Source organism: Spermophilus citellus (assembly GCF_964194105.1).
Source record: "Spermophilus citellus genome assembly, contig: SCAFFOLD_264, whole genome shotgun sequence".
Classification (NCBI taxonomy): domain Eukaryota; kingdom Metazoa; phylum Chordata; class Mammalia; order Rodentia; family Sciuridae; genus Spermophilus; species Spermophilus citellus.
Window position 1 is genome coordinate 353,424 of NW_027673160.1, and position 22,094 is coordinate 375,517.

General features: G+C 38.2%; 1 protein-coding gene across 1 annotated transcript; it reads left to right on the forward strand.

Annotated features, from left to right (window-relative positions):
* Positions 1–22: 22 nt before the first annotated feature.
* Positions 23–21,124, forward strand: LOC308640048 (UDP-glucose:glycoprotein glucosyltransferase 1-like; the record flags this gene model as incomplete). Its single annotated transcript, XM_081312110.1, has 7 exons — positions 23–59; positions 11,159–11,259; positions 12,053–12,152; positions 13,372–13,432; positions 17,286–17,377; positions 18,738–18,888; positions 21,005–21,124. Coding segments are annotated over exons 2-7 (555 nt in total), but the record flags the coding sequence as incomplete, so codon positions are not given.
* Between the last annotated feature and the right edge of the window lie 970 nt (positions 21,125–22,094).

Here is a 22,094-nt window from a genome sequence, read left to right on the forward strand (position 1 = left end):
GTAATTGGTGAAATTGATCCTATTGATGAGGTTCAGGGATTCCTCTTTGGAAAATTAAGGTATGTATGTATATTCTATTTATTTCTAAAAAAATGTCCTTTATTCTCTTTAAATCTTCAGAGTTCCCTGCATTCCTAGTGTCATCTTTTTCATGATTATTTAAGTACAGATCTAATAGCACTTTATATTTGTAGTCTAAACTGGAGAAATGCCCACTTTGCTTCTAATTAAAAGTGAGCAATTTTCAGTTATTGTGAAATTTGTTAATTTTATTTATTTATTTATTTTGCATTACTGGGGATTGAACCCAGAAGTGCCCTACTATTGAGCTACCTCTTTGTTTTATTTTGAGATATGTCTCAGCAAGTTGCTGAGGCTGGCCTTGAACTGGAAGTCTTCCTGCCTCAGCCTCCTGAGTAGCTGGAATGACAGGTGTGTCCCATCACGCCTGACTAAATCTCTTTTTTCTTAAATGACCTGCCTGTAGCTTCGGTTAATTTTCTTTCCCTCTCAGTTAATGGAATAAAGTTAAATACCAGTTTTTGATTGAATAATAGGGTGAACCAAATTGTTTTATTTAATTTTTTCTCATAGATGGGTGTTTAACTTGGAATGATTGTAGATATTTGCTTATCCTAAACATAATCTGAAAAAAAGTAAAAGATGTATAATAGATTTTGTAATTGCTCAATTAAAATACATTTTATTAGACTAGGCTTTATGAAAGGGGAGAGAAATTTTTCATTTATTTTATTTTTTTGTACTGAGGATTGAACCCAGGGGTGCTTAATCATTGAGGCACATCCTTAGCCCTTTTTTTTATTTTTTATTTTGAGACAAGGTCTCACTGAGTTCTTAGGACTTGCTAAGTTGTTGAGGCTGTCCTGGAACTTGCTGTCTTCCCGTCTCTGTCTCCAGAGTGTTTGGGATAAGGCTTGCACCACCATTTCCAGCTAGAAAATATTCTCTTTTTTTTCATACTGGGGATTGAACTCAGGGGCACTCAACCACCGAGCCACATCCCCAGCCCTATTTTGTATTTTATTTGCTTAGCACCTCACTTTTGTTGAGGCTGGCTTTGAACTTGTGATCCTACTGCCTCAGCCTCCCAAGCCACTGAGTTTTACAGGCATGTGCCCGGCAAGAAAATATCCCCCCGGGCTGGGGATGTGGCTCAAGCGATAGCTCGCTCACCTGGAATGTGTGTGGCCCGGGTTCGATCCTCAGCACCACATACAAACAAAGATGTTGTGTCTGCTGAAAACTAATATTAAAAAATTCTCTCTCTCTCTTTAAAAAAAAAAAGAAAATTCCCCCCCGCCTTTTTTTTAAAGAAATGTAAACAATTTTTTAAAACATCTTTTTAGTTGTAGATGGACACAATATATTTATTTTATTGTTTATTTATTTTTTAAATAAATGTAAGCTTTTTAAAAAATATACCTTTATTTTATTTATTTATTTTTATGTGGTGTTGAGGATCGAACCCAGGGTCTCACACGTCCGAGGCAAGCACTCTACCGCTGAGCCACAACCCTAGCCCTGTTGTTTATTTTTTATGTGGTTCTGAGTATTGAACCCAGTGCCTCACATGTGCTAGGCAAACGCTCTACCACTGAGCCACAGCCCCAGATCCTAGAAAACATTCTTCTTCTTTTTTTTTTAAGTTGTAGACACACACAGTATCTTTATTTTTATGTGGTGCTGAGGATCGAACCCAGTGCCTCACGTGTGGGAGGCAAGCCCTCTACCACTGAGCTACAGCTTCAGCCCCTCCTAGAAAATATTCTTTAAAACAAACAAAAAAAAATTTTGTGTTTATTTTTTTAGTTGTAATTGGACATAATACCTTTATTTATTTACTTAATTATTATTATTTTTTTATGTGGTGCTGAGGATCAAACCCAGGGCCTTGCATGTGCTAGGCAAATGCTCTACTGCTGAGCCACAACCCCAGCCCCTATAAAATATTCTTAATGATACTATTTAAAGTTTCACAATTCCAAACCATTTTTATGAAAACATCGTAGTATTTTATAAAGAAAAGTCTTCTTAGACATTATTTTATCCTTCTATTTATTTATTTTGGTTCTGGGAATTGAATCCAAGGGCATTCTACTACTCAACTACATCCCCGGCCTCTTTTTTTAAACTTTTTATTTATTTATTTATTTTAATTATATTTTCTTTTTTTTTTTTAATTATCAAGGCTCAAGTTCATATAGGTTTTTTTTTTTAAAGAGAGAGTGAGAGAGGGAGAGAGAGAAAGAGAGAGAGAGAATTTTAATATTTATTTTTCAATTATCAGCGGACACAACATCTTTGTTGGTATGTGGTGCTGAGGATCGAACCCTGGCCGCACGCATGCCAGGCGAGCGCGCTACCGCTTGAGCCACATCCCCAGCCCCTAAACTTTTTATTTTAAGACAGGCTCTCACTAAGTTGCCCAGGCAGGCCTTCAACTTGGGATCCTCCTTTAGTTTCCCAAGTCATTGGGATTTCACCCATGTGCCACTGTGCCCATCTTCTAGAACCTTGTGGTGAGCCGTTTCTGCGGACTGTGGTCACCATTACAAGATGGCGCTGGCTCCACTGTGGTCTGTAACAAACAACTCCTTATTTGGGAGAGTTGGCACAGGGTTTTTTAACACCCTATGAGAAAGCTCCACGTAGCAGCTTCGCATTGGGGCTTGGGATGCTTTATTAAGGCTGGGAGGGGCATCCGAGAGGAAGAAGAAGGAATAACAAGGACCTAAATAAACGGCTGAAAGAAGATTCCTGTTGTTGCGTCTTCCTTGCGGGCGAGGGGGCGCGACAAGTGGTGCCGAAACCCGGGAAAAAACAGGACTCTCAGTCGTCAAGAGTGGTGCACCAGATCGTCCCGGTGAGTGGGACCCCATCGTCCCGGAGAGCGGGACCATATCGTCTCGGAGAGCGAGACCCCATCGTCCCGGAGAGCGGGACCATATCGTCTCGGAGAGCGAGACCCCATCGTCCCGGAGAGCGGGACCACATCGTCTCGGAGAGCGAGACCCCATCGTCTCGGAGAGCGAGACCCGCCACCAAAGCGGAATCAGCTCCTCTACTAAGAAAGAGAGAGCCTCATATTTTATTGCAGCTGCACTGTGTACTTTCATTTTTGTTTTCTGTGTGCTTTCATTTTTGCTTTCTGTGTCTGTTTTGTTGCTGTGTCATCCCTTTACATTGACTCTCTTTGAGTCTTTCTCTGCCAATCAGCTAGAGGGACATATTAAATGAAATTGTCCCGAGGGGGATAGACGGGATCGGGAAGGCACGCCTGGAGCAGCGAGTGTCGTTCCAAGTTTGATACTCAGGAACGCCCACTGCAGCCGGGTAACGGGAACAAGGGCCCACCCCGGGCCCCGTATGCCAGAGTGTACGGGACGGTCCAAAGACAGAACAAGCTGCTACCGCAGTAAGATCTTGGCCAGGCGGGGGAAAATGCAGACAAAATCATACAAAAGGCAATCGGCTAGGAAAACTTGGAGAACTTTTGCCCCGAGAACGGGCAGCGGACTCCATGTTGTTTACATCACCATGGTAACCATGGGGTGCCTGGCCGGAAGAGCAGCCTCCTGGTCCCACCTCCCACACTTTTGCAGGCTTCCGATTGGTTCTTCCACAGTCACTCAGACAGGACTTCTGGTCCCGCCTTCCAGCCACTAACCTGCTTTGCTGTGTTTCAGATTTCTACCGGAGCTGCTCAGAAAGATATCTTTTTCAGACAAAATTTAATTCCACGTGTTTCTATGTTACAGTCCTAAATTTAAACTAGTTCTAAGTTAAATAACCTGACTTTTCTCTGTAGTTGTGTTACTAAATAATGTTCTATTGAGATATCAGATATGCTTCTTTATATTTTACTTTTAATTTTGGAGATTATGAGGATGCATTTACTCGCCACAGGAACAAGCCGACAAGGTTCCTGTGATGACCAAAAAATCCTTATTTTCATTGCTAACCATAAAAATAAAAATGTATACTCAAGGATCTTATTTCAGTACATCAAGTGACGTCACATAGAAGAGTGCACTCCTAGTTAAAAATAAATTAAAATGGATCCAAATATTTTAAGACCACGTGGTTACATAAAGTTAATACAATTATAAGTTAAGTTCTTATTCTTAATATATATTTTTTAGATATTTAAATAACCTATATTTGTTAATCTATAAATTAATTAGCACATGCCTAATTGATTAATTAATATATATTTGCCTAATCGTTTTTCTTCAACAGGAAACCCATAATTTATGTTTTATATTTACATTTATCAGATACTCTGCCTTTTCAGTTACAGATATTTGAGATAAATGTGTTTACTATAAATTTGCTTTTAAGTAAAAATACAATCAAATAATTTCTAATTCTCAAAGTTACTATTTAAACTCATAAGATGATACATTATTATAATTATTTCTACAAAATATCTAAGGGTTTTAACTATATTTTCATTGATATTTCTTATCAAAGTATAATAATTTGTTTATAGATCCTAAGGTGTTCAAAGATTGTTCCAAAGTATATTTTTTTTTAAGAAAAAGATGTTCCAACAAAGAAGAAGTACACATGGATCCTAAGGAGAAGAAAGAAATCATCTTTGGGTAAAATAAGGTCTTTCTATTCATTTCCCTAAGTAAAAAGATTTTTATATTGTTATCTAAACAGAAAAGAGAGAAAGAATTTCATATACTAAACTGACTATAATTAACTTAAGGATATTTCAGTTTATTTTCCTAATTTAACCATACTAATGTGAGCTAAAATTTTGTCCATATTTTGACATGACAAACACCTATTAGAATGTGAGTTTATTTCTTTACAGAAAGATCCTTGTTGCCTAACAATTCTTACTGTTTAAGATAGGGATTAATTTTGGTAAATAAATTCACATTGTTGATTAAACATTAAGTATATTGAACTACTAACTTAAACCCCTGTATGACCTTTTGAGAGGAGGCCCCTCACCCACCTCCCTGCGAAAACCTACTCCAAAAGCCTTGAAGGCACTCAGGTTAATGGAAACAGCCTTACAAGAGATGCAGGTTACCCAGATAGATTATTCTATACCCCTATCATTTATAATCCTGCCATCAAAATTAACTCCTACTGGAGTGTTTTGGCAGACTAGTCCCATCTATTGGGTCCATTTACCTGCTTCTAACTCTCGGGTGATAACTCCCTTTTATGAACTGGTGATAAATCTGCTCTGGAAAGCCAAATATTTGGGTGATGCACTATTTGGAAAGACTCTTGGCATTCTCATTCAACCTTATACCCAAAATATGATTTTAAAATTGCAACAGAAACATGATCTTTGGTGTCTTTTTCTTTGTACTTTCAAAGGTAAAATTGATAATCACTTTCCCCGACATAAACTTCTAGAAGGCCTTAAGAGATGTCCTATCATTTTTCCTAAAATTATTAAAAGAGAGCCTATTTCGGGAGCTCAAACTGTTTATACAGACGGAACAAAAAGGGGGGTTTGCTGTTGTTTTTGATGAATCTCAAGTAATTCGACACCCTGTTCCTAAACTGTCTGCCCAAAGATCAGAAGTTGAGGCTCTAATTATGGCCCTTAAACTATACAATTCCATCCCACTTAATGTGTATACTGATAGTCTCTATGTTGCTAAGTTAGCCTCAGTTATTAAAACAGCCCCTTATATTGGCAGGCAATCCACTATCATGGAACAATTACAAACGGTTCAGCTCCTTGTTTGGGCTAGACGAGATCCTTTATTCATTGGACATATCCGAGGACACTCGGAGCTTCCTGGGCCTCTGGCGGAAGGTAATGCTAAAACAGATGCCGCCACTCATAATATGGGCCTAGTATACACTATAACCAAGTATGATGAGGCCACACAACTCCATGCTAAATTCCATCTAAATGCACAATCCTTACGCTTCCGCACAGGATGCTCGCGTGATCAGGCTTTACAGATTGTTTCCCTATGCCCAGTATATGCTCCATTTCTTCATTTTCCCAGTTTGGGTGTTAACCCTAGAGGCCTACACCCCAATGATATCTGGCAAACTGATGTTACCCACTTCCCTAGTTTTGGTAAGCTGTCTTTTGTACATGTTTCTATTGATACATACTTTGGCTATATCTTTGTTACATTACACACTGGGGAAAAGGCCAAAGATGTTATTGGACATCTCTTAAAAGCTTTCTCTTGCATGGGCAGTCCACGTTGTCTCAAAACAGACAACGGACCCACATATATAAGCCAAACAATTCAACGGTTCTGCACCCAATGGGAGATTGAACACAAAACAGGTATTCCTTATAACCCCCAGGGACAAGCTATTGTGGAACGAGCCCATCAACATTTAAAAATTTATCTACAAAAAATAAAGGAGGGGAAAATATATAGATGCTGCCAGGGACCTAAGGCCTATTATTGTGCCTCCTGGGGATGTGAAACCTCTAGTAATGGGTATTGACTTAAGAATTCACCTAGGAATGACTATGCCCATTTCTGGCAAACAAATATTACTATTCAGTTTACTTCCAATGGAAGACAACAACCAGATTGGACTTAAGGATATCTCTGGGGGCTGCGTATTTACACCCCAGGACAGTACAATCCTGGCCTGCTTTTTCGGCTCAAATTGACCATAGAACAGCCTACTGGAAGTCTAATAGGACCTAATCAGGTGCTCGGAGACCAAAAGGCCCCATCTGGACTCAAGCAGCCCATAGCCCCAACAGTAAAACCTTCCCCCAGCGGTCAAACAAAAACTATGGGCTATCAAACCTTTGATTATGCCCCTGAGCCCATATACCCTGGAACTGGAGATCGCCTTCTTAATTTGGTCCAAGGAGCCTTCTTCGCTCTCAATGCCACTAATCCTAACAGGACCCAAGATTGCTGGCTATGCTTGACCTCCAGGCCGCCCTATTATGAGGGGGTAACGATACTGTCTAATTTATCCTCTAATACCACTGCAGATCCTAAATGTTATTCTCTGCCCAGCTATAAGTTGACTATCACGGAGGTCATGGGGCAAGGGGTTTGCTTGGGAAAGGTGCCGCTTTCACGCCAACATTTCTGCAACATCACCCGACTAATAAATCAATCCCAATCTGATTATTTGTGGGGTCCCAAAGGGTCCTAATTTGCTTGCAATACTGGGTTAACTCCCTGTGTTTCCATGGCAGTCCCAAATACAACTACTGATTTCTGTGTGCTGATACAATTATGGCCGAGGATATCTTATCTTGGGTCAGACTACACCCTGGGACACCTTGAGGGACATACTCGGCTCCCCAGAGAACCCATAACTATGACTATTGCCCTCCTACTGGGCATAGGCAGAATAGCAACCGGAATAAGAACAGGGACAGCCACCTATGTCCAGGGAGGTCAATTACTAAAGCTACAAATGGCTATGAATGAGGATTTAACAGCCATGGCCAAATCAATTACCGCCTTGGAAAAGTCCCTCACCTCCCTCTCAGAAGTTGTGTTACAAAATAGGAGGGGACTAGATTTATTGTTCGTAAGGGAAGGAAAACTATGTATAGCTTTATAGGAACAGTGTTATGCTTATGCAGATCACACTGGGGTAATCCTGAAACTATAGAAAAGGTCACGGAAAGATTGGCTAAAAGACAAAAGGAGTTTGAAGCACAACAAGGATGATTTGAACAGTGGTTTAAAAATACCCCATGGTTAACTCCTTTGATATCCACTGTAATGGGACCGCTTTTCAGTCTCCTCCTTATAGCTGCTGTAGGCCCCTGCCTAGGTAAGAGAGTGACACAATTTATTAAAGATCAAATTAACATTCTGACTTCTAAGCCAATACAGGTTCATTATCAACGCCTACAAACCAAGGATGATTTTGCTGAAGTTTGTCTCCGACCAATTCGAAGATGATTTTTCTACAATAATCCCTGCTTCATGCCTTCCTCCTTTCACCCTCTTTCTTCTTTATTTTATTATTCCTCTCCTCTGACTTTATGCCTTGTTGAACCGGAACCAATTAGAGACCTAATGACGACTGGCTGAGTAGATACCATTAAACGCCTTGACAACAACGAGCTGATCTTGTAGTACCCAGAGACGGGCAACTTTCACGCTTACACTGCAACCTAAGACAGGGGAATGGGGCCTCCCCAAAGACGGGTAAGCAATGTAAGGACAGTGAACGACCTAAGACAGGGGCTACTTGATTCCCTTTGACGTGCAACAAACAAAAGGAAAAAACTGCTGGCAGTGGTTTCCCCCCGGCCCCCAGGGCTTGGATCCAGCCCTGAATTTTATGCACGTCAAGGAGGCCAGCTCACAGGGCCTTGTAAGATTTGTGGTGTCTGTTTTCATATTCAGCCAATAACGGTCATGTGGGAACGTCCTGACCTGCTTGGGTCTGATAAGGTTCCTGGTTGAAGGCTTAGTATGAGTAATGGCAATTCACCTCAAGTCTGGCTTGCGCAAATTAAACAGTAAATCTTTGACATGGTCGTTGCACCCCAAGTTTTATGAACATTGCGCTGGGATCGACATGTCTTTCTTTGTTATTCTCTTAGTGTTGGAAAGCCCTTGCACTCTGCCGGCTTTACTGCCATTGCACGCAGATGGGTTTCCACACTAGTGCTTTTCTATCGCCTTGAGACCCGTGCCTTTCTTTTAGGGTGTTACCAATTTGTTTATCGTTGTATTTCTATACAGCCACAGTTCAGCCTCAGCTATCCCCCTTCGTCCACCATCGTCACGATACAGGATGCGAGGCAAAGCACTGCACTTGAGTCATCCTTGAAGTGGACCTCAAGGAGAACATGTCCTATTGCATGCGGGTTAGACGCGTCCACGCCCCGTCCCACAGAAAAAAGCGTCGGCTGATATGGCCTCGGATCTGGGGAAGGCGCCTCCTTGGGGCTGAGCCATACTATGCAGCCACTTCTGCACAGTGGGATAGGACCTCTACTCTCGCCTGTGTTGTTCTTAGAAAACAAAAGGGGGAACTGTGGTGAGCCGTTTCTGCGGACTGTGGTCACCATTACAAGATGGCGCTGGCTCCACTGTGGTCTGTAACAAACAACTCCTTATTTGGGAGAGTTGGCACAGGGTTTTTTAACACCCTATGAGAAAGCTCCACGTAGCAGCTTCGCATTGGGGCTTGGGATGCTTTATTAAGGCTGGGAGGGGCATCCGAGAGGAAGAAGAAGGAATAACAAGGACCTAAATAAACGGCTGAAAGAAGATTCCTGTTGTTGCGTCTTCCTTGCGGGCGAGGGGGCGCGACAGAACCTCTTTCAAGGGAATAAATCCCATTTATGAAAGTTCTGCCCTCGGGCTGGGGATGTGGCTCGAGCGCGTGCCTGGCATGCGTGCGGCCTGGGTTCGATCCTCAGCACCACATACAAACAAAGATGTTTTGTCCCCCGAAAACTAAAAAATAAATGTTAAAATTCTCTCTCTCTCTGAAAAAAAAAAAAAAAAGAAAGTTCTGCCCTCATGATTCAACCACCTTCCAATGGCCCATCTGCTAATACTGTCACATTAGGGGTTAAGATTTCAACATGAACTAAGGGTGTGGTGGGAACAGTCCATCAGTCTGTAGGCATCATCTATAGATTCAAGATTAAAAAGGCATAATCAATTATCTCTCTCTTTTTTGAAGAAAAAAGAGAAATAAGTGTCACAGTAGAATGGGTAGAGAGAGGTGATGGGAGGGGAGGGGAGGGGAGGCGGGGGATAGGGAGGGCAGCAGTATACAACTGACACTAGGATTACTGTATGAATACACATGGATGTATAACCAATGTGATCCTGCAATCTGTACATGTGGAAAAATGAGAATTCATACCCTATTTGAATCAAATGTATGATATGTCAAGATCATTGTATTGTCTTGAGCAATTAATAAAAAAAAATATGCTACAGAAAAAAGTGAAGAAAATACCCTCCCCCACCTCCCCCCCAAAAAAAGGCATATCAAAACTGGATATGGTGGGGCTGGAATTGTGGCTCAGCAGTAGAACACTCGCCTAGCACATGTGAGGCCCTGGGTTTGATCCTTAGCACCACGTGAAAATAAATAAAGGTAATGTGTCCAACTACAACTAAAATATAAATATCTTAAAAAAGAAACAAACTGGATATTGTGGTGTATACCGATAATCCCAACACTATGGAGGCTGGGTCAGGAGGATCCCTTGGGTTGTTTGGAAGGTGAGGGATCTGAGAGAATATTTTAATTTCTTCATTTTGCATTTAAGAAATTTTAAGTTTCTAGCTGGACTCATGTAATTCCAGCTCTTTAGGAGAACTGAGTCAGGAGGATCACAAGTTCAAGTTCTACCTTGGGGATTTAGGAAGACCCTCTCTCAAAATAAAAAATTTAAAAAAAAGAGTTGAGCTTGTATCTTGGTCATTAGAGAAGGCTAGAGTACCTCTTGGTTAGGGGAATTGAGTTTTTAACACTTAACAGAACATAATCTCCCAGCCATAAGTCTGTCTGACATAAATGTTACATCTCTGTCTCTGATAACTATTTCAGTAGCTTTAAATGGATTGTACTGTATTTCAGTATAAGAATTCATAACTGAGTAGACAATTTATCACTATATATAGGCTGGAGGAAATTCATCTTGGGACTGGAAGAAATTTTTACCCAATTTTCTTTGAGAAATTAAAAAGATCTAGAAAAGTATAGAGAATAATATATACCCATACAACTCACTGCCCAGAATTGATTGTTGGTATACTTGTTTTTGTATTCCAGAGAACTGCTTTGTAAAGTTTTCTTTTTTTCCAAATCCTAATATAAGACTTCTTTTACTTAAAAATAAAACAGTTCCAGTAAAAAACTACAGGTAAAGTTGAAGGCCCCATTTTTTTCTTCAAAAAAGAAACTCCTAGTTTCACTAACTTCTGCTATAGTTGGGAATCCCTATTATAGTGCTTTATATTTCAGTGTGTAAATTTTACGGTGTTTGAACTAACTGATTTCCTATCTTATTTTTAGAGGAATATAATTGTACTGTAATTTTTTTACCTGTATCCAAGAAGGTTTTTTAGAGTTGAGAGGGGGAAATTGTGAAGATGGAGTCCTTCTACAAGTGTACTTTGAGAGAGAAAAAACAATTGAGAGGAAAGGACTTATTTTATATTTCTTTCAGAGACTTACACCCTGACCTTAAGGAACAGTTGAAAGAACTCAGAAAGCATCTTGTAGAGAGTACCAATGAAATGGCACCTTTGAAAGTTTGGCAGTTGCAAGGTGATGAAAATTTAGAGAGATCGTTTCTGTCCTTATTTTATAAATTTTGTTGTATTAAATGCAGAATTTGAATTTGATTGAATGTATTCACATAATTCTAAGATTTTAAAGACCAAGCAGGTATGATTAATTGACAAGAAAGCAAGTCCTTTTGTAGACAGAGAACATTAGACCTTAAGTACAACATAAATGAATGTCAGATCTTTCAGTGACCAGACGTATAAGCTTGGATGTTAGAAATATGTATCTTTTCTTTATGTTCTTATATGTGTACTTTTTTGTTTTTGGTGATACAGAGGATTGAATCTGGTTCTTGCTACGCAAGGACTCTATCATTCAACTACAACTCTCATTCCCCATTCATTTATTAAAATATATACCTATATAATGTGAAGGAATATAGGGGGTAGAACGTGCGTGTGTACTTTTCTGTTCTGAAGAGCAAGTTACCAAGCCCCCCCCCCCAATGTAATTTGCTAAATGTCTTAATGTTATATTGTGTGCTATATTGTGAATTCAGAAGAAGGAGAAGAATTTGGGCTTAAGTTAGCCTCTTCTAAAGGTGTTAGTATGTGTCCTAGTGTTTTATTACAGAAAGATCAGGATTGGCTCAGTGAACACTCGGGATCCATGAGGTGGGAAACCTGAAATTGCACCATGGGAACTTTTTGGAATGGTTGCATTCTATGACATTCTTTATTATCAAGAAAATAGTGGGAAGAAAAGGTGGTTTTTATGTGCTTCTCATTGTGTTAGGCTAATACTTTCTAACTTGTATCTGGCATTGTTGCAGACCTCAGTTTCCAGGCTGCTGCCCGAATCTTGTCTGCTCCTGTGGAGTTGGCTTTAGTGGTGATGAAAGATCTTAGTCAGAATTTTCCTACCAAAGCCAGGTAACATTGAGTAAGACTTTGATATGTTCTTCTTCTTCTTAGTGATATACCAATTATCTTCATATTTACATGCTAAATGACATAAGTAAAATATGAAAATGCTTAGAAAATATAAATTTTTATTCATCATCACTATTGTGAGTGGAACCCTCTTTGTGAGAAGAGAACAAGATCATGCATGGTGTGGTTGACAGATGTAGGCAACATTCTTGGCTATTTACTAGTTGAAGTGACTTTGCAAATGAACAATTTCTATTTACATCACTAACTCAATGATAGAGTGGGAATAACAATACCTGCCTTTTAGAATTGAGTGAGTCACAGAGTATAGCATATGCTGATGTTACTAATCTAGAGTGTGCCACAGACCATGGCTTTCTCAGGGGTTGTACGTGTGTCATCTCATCGAATCTTGAAGAAGAAACTGAGTCAGGGAGATGAAGTGACTTGTTAATGGTGACAGAATACTTTTTTTTTTTTTTTTAGATTGTGCTGAGGATCAAATCCAGAGCCTTATGCGTGCTAACCAGGTGCTCTAACACTGAGCTACCGCCCAAGAATAACATTTTGATTTTTTGTTAACATTGCTTTCTATTATTAAGATTATTTAAAATTGTTTTAAAAGCCAAATTTTTAGAAAGCGTTGAGATAAATGGTTGCCTGCTTCTTTCTTGAGTCACTGCAGTGTTTTGACATTTGATGTGAGATGCTTTATAAATAAATTTGTTTTTTACTTAAGTGTTGTTGGTCTAGCATCCTACTTGAAGATAAAGATGGAGAATTCCACCTTCACCATAAGTGCTTAAAGAGGATGCACAATCTGCTGCCTTAGTTATTTAATATTATCTTTTAGTCTGTGAGCAGTAAAATCATATATAGGAGCATGGTACACATTTAAGTAAGAACTTGGAAACAACTCCACTTGTTTTAAAGTACTGCTATTTGCTTCTTTTTGTTTTGTTTTGTTTTGTTCTGTTTATTTATATTTTATTTGTTTTTCAGTACTGGAGATTGAACCCAGGGCTTTGTGCATGCTAGGCAGGTGATATATAGTGATTTAAAATTGGACATGTATGAGAGTAGAAGTATGTTTATCAATTGTATAGGTTTAAAATTTTGTTCATTTTTTGTAATTTATTGAACAATATGTTTTATAATTAGAAAAATAGAAACTGAAGATTTGTCTATTGTGAGCGCTGATAATGATTTTGTTCCTTAGAGCAATAACGAAAACAGCTGTGAGTTCGGAACTTAGAACTGAAGTGGAAGAGAATCAGAAGGTATTAACCATTGGAAAATATTGACTGTTTTGTATTGTACCTTTCAAGAAGAAGTCTGAATTTAATCAGTAGCATTTAATACTGCTACTTTTCATTTATCAAGGATGGTGATATTTTGTTCATTTCTATCTTATGTTTTTAGTTTTTGACCAAAATTGAATATGAATGTACTTGAAAGATCAAGTGGTTCTACCACATTGTTTAAAAAACAGCATTATCTGATGTTTCACCCTGTTGAGTTCCTAACATGTTCCCTAACAGCATTTCATACTATGTTTACCTCTTCTTAGAGCATCCACTTTCAACTTTTAGCTGATTCTTCAGATAATTTTCTTCAGATTTCTAGTATGCCTAAGTTGGTATTTTATTTTTTAGCTTTCTATTTCAAGGATGATATTTATCTTTCTTCCACTGTCAACCCCTTAGTGTGCCATTACTTCTCCATATTGGTACTTGTCCCATTTCCTCAGCCTTCCCTATTGCAATTTTATCCAGTTTTGATCACTCAAATTTGGATAAGTTGCTTTTTATGTCAAATGTGTACAAGGCATCCCGGGGCTTTCCTTTAACCGCTTTTCTCGGGTTCCATGTCTTCTTTGTTTTTCCTCTCTTATTTTGATACAGTATATCCTTCTATGTGAGAAAGTTGCAAGGGAGGTCAATTTTAACCTTTGTAACATAAATTTTTCACTTGTTTTTATTGATCGGTTTCTAGGTATGTGGCTTTAGATTGGGAGTCAATTTAGAAGTTTGAAGGATTACTTCTTGAAATTTTGATGTCCATTGTGGTCGTCGAAGTTTGAAGCCTTTATATGAGACCTCTTTATGCTTCCTGGAATTATTTGGAACCTTTTTTTTTACCCTAGTAATTTGAATAAACTGATTAGAAGCCTTAAGGATGAGACTTTTTTACTATAGGGTGTTCTGGTGTGGCCATTTCCTAGGGTACCCTGATTTGTAGAGACTGCCCAGGCCTATCAGATTCTTAGTGCTTTGCACTTCAATATGAGCAGTTAGCCACTTATCACTAGACACTTGAGGAAAGTCTCCAATACCAAAGACAAGAGACTGACATCCCAAACAGGCTGCTTTAGAGGAAGTGAGCTGGGCACTGTAGTCCAGCCACTAGAGAGGCTGAGGCAGGAAGTTCATTTGAGCCCAGAAATTCAAGGTGAGACTGGACAATATAGCAAGGCCCTGTCTGGAAGAAGTGGGGGTGGAAACAAAAACAACAAAAAGAAGAGGAAGTAGGCATTGCAAAGAGAAGAAAACAAAGGCACTCTTTTCATCCTCAGAGAGCCATGAGAATACCAGCAAAGAAGAATTCAAGAGCATGAAAAACTCCTGGAATTTAAAAATTTGACAGCTGTAGGAAAACTCTCATCAAAGAGACTGATCAGTCTCCAGAAGATTTGTGAATTTTCTGCCTGGAGGGTATACTCTGGCTGCCAGGGTTATAGAAACCTGGTAGGGAAGAGCATTTGGAAACATCTTCAATCTCCCATTTTCAGCAGGGACCCCTGTGCTTATATAATTTCCCACATCCCACAGATTCTCTGTTTTGCTCTTTCCAGGCCATGAGCCTCCATTTTTCTGGAGTGTAGGGTTCAGTGACAATAGTCACCGAGCTGTGTGGGATCAACAGGAGGGCCATGTCTTTTTTTTTTTTTTTTTTAGAGAGAGAGAGAGAATTTTTAATATTTATTTTTTAGTTTTCGGCGGACAAAACATCTTTGTTTGTATGTGGTGCTGAGGATTGAACCCGGGCCGCACGCATGCCAGGCGAGCGTGCTACCGCTTGAGCCACATCCCCAGCCCAGGGCCATGTCTTAAAGAGGCTTTCTGCCAGCCTCTTTTATACATGTGTCCTTTGGGCTGTGAATTCTTGAGTCTTTGGGTGCTCCACAGGGTAACTTGGGTTTCTTATTGACTTTTCCTACCTTCTACTTAGCAATAAGCTTTCTTGGAATTGCTAGTCCAGTTATTACTCACCCCTTTCCCTTCTGCTTCCAAAATTTGTTGGCCTTTTTCTTTTCTGTTATTTTTGCCCTGTGAACTCATAACTAAAAAAGGTTCTTTTCCTGGCTTTTCAGTACAGTTTCAGGAGGGAAAAAAATACTTGTGTTCAATTCACTGCCTTTACACCAAATTTCCTTAACTTTTATGTGTAGGATACTAATTAATTAAATAGTTCTGAGAAATAAGCAAACCAAGTATTTCTCAAATATTGACTGAATTGACAAAACTATTTAATTCAGGGGCAGGAGATATAGCTCAGTTGGTAGAGTGCTTGCCTCACATGCACAAGGCCCTGGGTTCAATCCCCAGCATCAAAAAACAAAACAAAACAAAACAAAACAAAAAACAAAACTATTTAATTCAAATTTCCAGAATAATAATATCAAATAATACTTAGGCTTTCCCCCACCAAGAAGACAGAACATTAAATTGTGCAGGATATATTGGTGTTTCCTGGGTTCTTATTGCTTTTGAGTAAAACATTTTATTAAAACATAAAGTACATAAAAAATGCATCCCAAAGTATAAAACATACAAAAATGTGCCCAGATCCCGAATCTTCAGTTTGATTAATTTTCCCAAAGTAAACTCATCTGTGTTACTAGTGTACGGATCTAGAAACAGATAAAAACTGTATTTACCAGCTGAGAGTTAGTTTTTCTGACTCCGGAATAAGTGGACGTGTGTAGTTCTTCTCTCCCATGGAAGAAATGCCAATTCTCAATTGATGCAACTCTGCATTGTCCCCGTACCCCCCCCTTTTTTTTAAATTGGGAAGTATGTATTCATGGTATACCACCCAATATTTTGAAATATATGTGTATTTTAATATTATCCCCTTATCTTGCTTACTACTTAATCCTGATGGCCATGAAGCAACAGCTATGGCTTCCTCATTGTTTTGTTCTTTTCCCATGTGACACTAGATCTTAAAAGTATATTTTTTCTTAGTCTGCTGACAATTAGTGGGTGAAGGGAGCTCAGTGGTTCCCTCTCCAGCTGTAGGTTCCTAAGTGATTAAGTTTTGCTTCTGGTATCTAATTTCTTCTGGTTTCCACTATGTGGCTCAGTTTCCTGTGGTATAGAATATACCAATAATAGTTTCTTTTGAGAGAAAGAGGAATTGAATGGAAAGGTCATTATTAACAGATACTTCAACATGAAATCAGAGCAATTTCCATTGGCTCAGGCAAATCTCAGGGACTGCATAGCCACCTGAGTGCAGGGCCGTCAGCATCTGGGGACTGGCAGGTGAAAGACAGCATGAAGGCCAGATCTAGGCAGCAGGAGGCATTGTTGTCCCCAGCACAGCAGCTTAGTTTTTTGGTGTGCCTTGGTTTGAAGGAAACCCTTTTTGGTGTGATCCCTGAACTTCATCAAGAGGGTTCAGCTGTTATTATTGACTGCTGTCACAGCCTTAATTGATATCAGAGATAGGGAAAACAGCAGAAATGTAAAAAAGATAAGGGTAGAAAGCTTGCCCACTATTGTCTGGCACTGGTGAACAAAAGTAAGAGTCTTTGGGTGCTCCACTGAGTAACTTGGGTTTCTTGTGGACTTTTTTTTTCAGACAGGTTTTAGAATTTCCCTTATCATCATTAGCATGAGGGAAGGAGGAAATGGAATAAAGGTGTATGTCCTATGTATCAGCACTTTCATTTATTATATTGAATTCAAAGAAGATGTGTGAGAGTATATGTGAGAGTATATGGAAGGAAATCTTAACCCCACCTTAGAATATTAAGATTTGTACAGACAGTAAACCCCAGCAATGCAGAAGGGTTTGTTCAACACTCTTTCACCATTCTCTAATAATTTCCTTTTTCTTTTTCAGTATTTTAAGGGAACTTTAGGATTACAGCCTGGAGACTCTGCTCTCTTCATCAATGGGCTTCATATTGATTTAGATACACAGGATATATTCAGGTACAGATGATATTTTTTTCTCATTTTGTAAGTTTTTATAATGTGTATGTAGCTCCTTGTGATGTGTTCAGATTGTTGTCCCTTCTTACTGTGGCATGAGGCAAAGACAATTTACCAGGCTGTACTCCCTAACCCCAAGGGTGTGGAGGTGGGCCCATGCTGTCCCTGGGGTGGACATTGTGATCTAGTGCCATCTTGTAACATAATGCATGTTCAAGGACTCTGTTTTTCAAGGATGCCCTTTTAGAGCTAAAGTTTACCTGTTAAGGATAGCATCAGAAAAGACCTCTTGCTTTTGGAATAGTGTGAAGGGGTTTATTCAAAATGCTGTCTCTGAAGGCATTATTATTTGAAAACCTACTTTTTTGTTATTCTTAAAATGTAGTTTAAAACTATTTAGCCCCAAATTATCTTTATGATTTTAGTGGGAGGGGAATGGATAGTCAGGTAGAATTCAGATTTTTTCCTTGGAATGAAAATCAAGACAGTTGTCACTGGCTTCCTAATTGCAAAAATAAAAAGTAATTGTTAATACTTCAGAAGTAGTTTACACAATAAAATATTTTCATATTAGTTATTTTAATTAAACATTTATGCCTATTTATTGCATTATGGAGCTAGTGATAAGTCAGTTAAATGGATATGAATACTTTAAAAAAATTGTTTTTATTGAATGGTTTATTAAAATCATATACAGTTCTTTTTAGTATATTAAAATGGTGTACTTGCTCATTAAAACCAATGCAAAATAATACAGAGATAAGGGAACTAAGAAGTAAAATTTCATCTCATCTTATTTTATCCAACTCCCTTTCTTCTTCCCCAGCAATTCTCCAGACTTTTTTCTGTGGTCATGTGTGTGTGTGTGTGTGTGTGTGTGTGTGTGTGTGTGTATGTGTATACATGCCTGTGTCAATTAATATTGATATAAACATTAAAGATATATAATTTAGTATCTTTGTGATGTTTTTTTTAAACTTTATTTTGAGATAATTGTAGACTCACATGCAGTTGTTAGAAATAATGCAGGGAGGCTAGTGTACTGTTTTTAAAAACATGCAGTGTAGTGTAGATTTAGAGTTATTTCATCCTCAAATTGTATTTATACTTAGAGATAATCTATATATACACTGAGAAGTGTAAATAAATAGGAGCCAAGAAGCATGTTCTACCCCTCCTGTCTGCACACTTTGATGGGATAAAACAAGGGGAAAAGTTCCCTTGTTGAGTTTCTCAGTTTAATTTGGCACTGAGTTTGACCTGATGAATCTTCTTTTCTTTTTTTTCCCCCCACAGCAAGGATCTAAATTTTTCTTACTAAATACCTAGGTTTGCTTTTTTAATTTATTTTTCCCCCTAGTTTGTTTGATGTATTGAGGAATGAAGCCCGGGTAATGGAGGGTCTGCACAGACTGGGAATAGAAGGCATCGCTCTGCATAATATTTTGAAGCTGAACATCCAGCCTTCTGAGGCCGACTATGCTGTAGACATCAGGAGTTCTGCTATTTCAGTGAGTATTCCTTTGAGGTATCAAGGGGCATTCTAGTCAGGCATCTTAATTATCTGTCTTTTTTGAGAGTTCAGCTATTCCCACCATCTTTTGTGTTGCCATCATGTATTTGCAACTGTTTATGTGGAACTATGCATATACTACAAAGTAGCTCTTAAATGCTCCTAAAAGTTGAGTTATTGTCACTGCTTTGGTTGATAATGATCTCTGTCTACATCGTATCCCTAGGATTCAGCTGAACACCTCTCAGGAAGGAGAGTCTAGTTTGTGTTTTATCAGCTACATATGGTCCTATGAGATTTTGTGGCAATGTGTGTGATTTAAAACTGCTAAATAATTCAGAATTTTGGAGGGGGGAGGGCTAGGGAAGAATAGAGTTACTTTAGATTAGGTAGAAGGGAGTGAAGGGAGGGGAGGGAGTATGGGAATGAAGGATAGTAGAATGAATCAGGGATTATTTCCCTATGTACATATATGACTATATGACTGGTGTAATTCTACATCATGTACAACCAGAAGAATGAGAAATTATACTCCATTTATGTATGATGTATCAAAGTGCACTCTACTGTCATGTATAATTAGAACAAATTAAAAAAACTAAAAAAAGTATGATGTTTCGTTAATAACCTTCCTTTCTAGTACTTTATTACCTACTATGTGATCTCTTTGAGCCTTTGTCACCTTTAAGAAAGAATGTGGGGAGTAGTGTCATCGTAGGTGGTCATGGTAATAATAAGATTGGAGTAGACCTCATATGGCTAGTACATTTTAGCACCCTAGGAATTTTGATAGAAAAAACTGTTATGTATTTTCATGAATACTGTTATGGCATTTGTTTTTATGATTAAAATGTTTTACTTATATTATGAGTAAAGAGAATAACATAAATATGACATATTTATTAATAAAGGGGTTAACAACTATATGAGCCATCTATATACTTTCTAAATAATCATTTTGTGTCAAATCTCTGGGAAAAAATATTTCAGTATTTCCCTTCCCAGTTTCACTTGTTTCCTCCATGAAAATAATTATTCTCTGTAGTTGATATGCATTCCCCTGTCCCTTATTTTATTATGTTATTTCCTACTAAATATTTTAAATATTTGGATAGTCTATTCCCCTATCATTGTCCTTCATCAGCTTCCTTTTTTAAGCAAGTTTTTTCAAGACTTGTAGGTTGATGTTGATACATAGTTTTTTATATCATATTTTATGTTTTACTTTTTTAAAGAAAATCTTTTATACATTTTTAGTTTTAAAATATAAAAGCTTTATGTAGTGCAAATCGTTATCCAGCCATCAGTTTTCTCCTCAGAGTCAGCAAGGATCAGCATTTAACTTACATCCTTCCAGAAATACTCTATGCATCCATGAACAAGGAAATAAACACATAATTCCTTCACCCCTACTCTTTTTAAAGAAATGATAGGTACATAGATACATACTGTTTGTTCATTGTTTTCTCTATGGATATTAAGTCATTCCTAATTTTACTATTGAAACAGTGCTTTAATGGCTCTTTTTGTACATCTTCCCTTGAGCATGTGCATGTGAAATGTCTTTGGGGTAGATAACCTAGATATGGAGTAATTAGGGGTAGGGTACGAATCAAGTCTTCAGCTTTATTAGGTCTGTTTCTCTAAAGTGAATGTTCCAGACACAAGCATTGGGTGAGAGTTTATATTGCTGTACATTTTTGCCTGTTCTTGGATATTGACAAAGTTTGAATTTGTTTTCAGTTTAATGTGTTGTTTTAGTTTATATTTCCCAGATTACAATTGAGGGTATATGCTTTCCTTGTATTTATTGCTCATTTGGATTTCTTCTGTAAATTACTTTCATATTCTTGACACATTTCCTTTGAATTTCTTGCCTCTTTTTTTTTTTTTTTTACTGGTATTTCATGACTCTAGCCCTTTATTGTTTTTATTGGCTGAAATAATTTTATTTATTCTGTGGCTTGTCTTTTAGGCACTTATTTTTCTACTTGATTCTTATGTCTTTGAAAAGGGTCTTGTTCCGTGTAATTCTTCTCAAAATAAAGTCTTAACTGCAATTTTAGTAACTAGTGACTAAAGTATATGTGCCATGTTGTGTTATTTTTTTCTAGTGGGTCAATAACCTGGAGGCTGATAGCAGATATAATTCATGGCCTTCTTGTCTACAGGAGTTGCTTCGACCTATCTTTCCTGGTGTTATTCGGCAGATTAGGAAATACTTGCATAACATGGTAAATGAAACTTCTACTTATTGTTTGCCTGTGAACTCTGTTTCTCCCTTCCCGTCTTCCTATCTTTTTGTCCTTTACTAGTTGCTTCCCCACAACTACTACCATCATCAGTTCAACTTCTTGTTCAAACAGAAAGGGCTTTGGAATATATGGATCTTTTATTGTGCTGAGATGCTACATCAGCATTGCAGCCTGTATCAGTGTGTGAGGAAATGCTCCGCATGTGTAACACAAAGCTTTAGATTTAGGCTACATCATTTTAGTTTTTTGTTTGTATTTGTTTTTGCAGTGCTGGGGATTGAACCAGACCTCACATATATGAGTCATACATTCTGCCATTGAGCTCCAGCTCCAGCCTCTGGTTTAGTTAACACTATTTTTTAAGAGCAGTTTTAGGTTCATAGCAATTTAAGTTTTAAGACAGTTCTCCTTTTCACTTAGAAGATGCATATTACTACTGGTTTTCTTTAATATCTTTTTTTTCTGGCAGTACTTTTGATTGAACCCAGGGTTGCTCAATAACTGAGCTACACACTTTAAGTGTGTGGTCTTTACTAACCACATTCTTTGACAAAGATGGATACAGCTGCTGGTTGTCTTAATTCCTCTTTTATGTGGTTCGATAGTAGATACAAAAATCTTGGCTTCATGTAAGATGACTAATTTCTATTGGCCCAGGAACATTTGAATAAATGTCATTTCATGGGTTCTTTTCCTTACCCTCTCCCTACAGGTTATCATAGTTGATCCTGCACATGAGGCCACAGCAAGAGTTGATTAACACAGCTGAAATGTTCCTCAGTAATCATATACCATTAAGGTAACACTAGTATTGATTTGATAATCTCTCTAATTTAGCTGAGGTTTTGTTTGTCATTACAAAGTATAAATCTGGGTGCTACTGAATTGTAGGGTAATTAATAGTGAGGTTCATTAATGGCAATTTTACCTTCTACTTGGAATTAAAGCC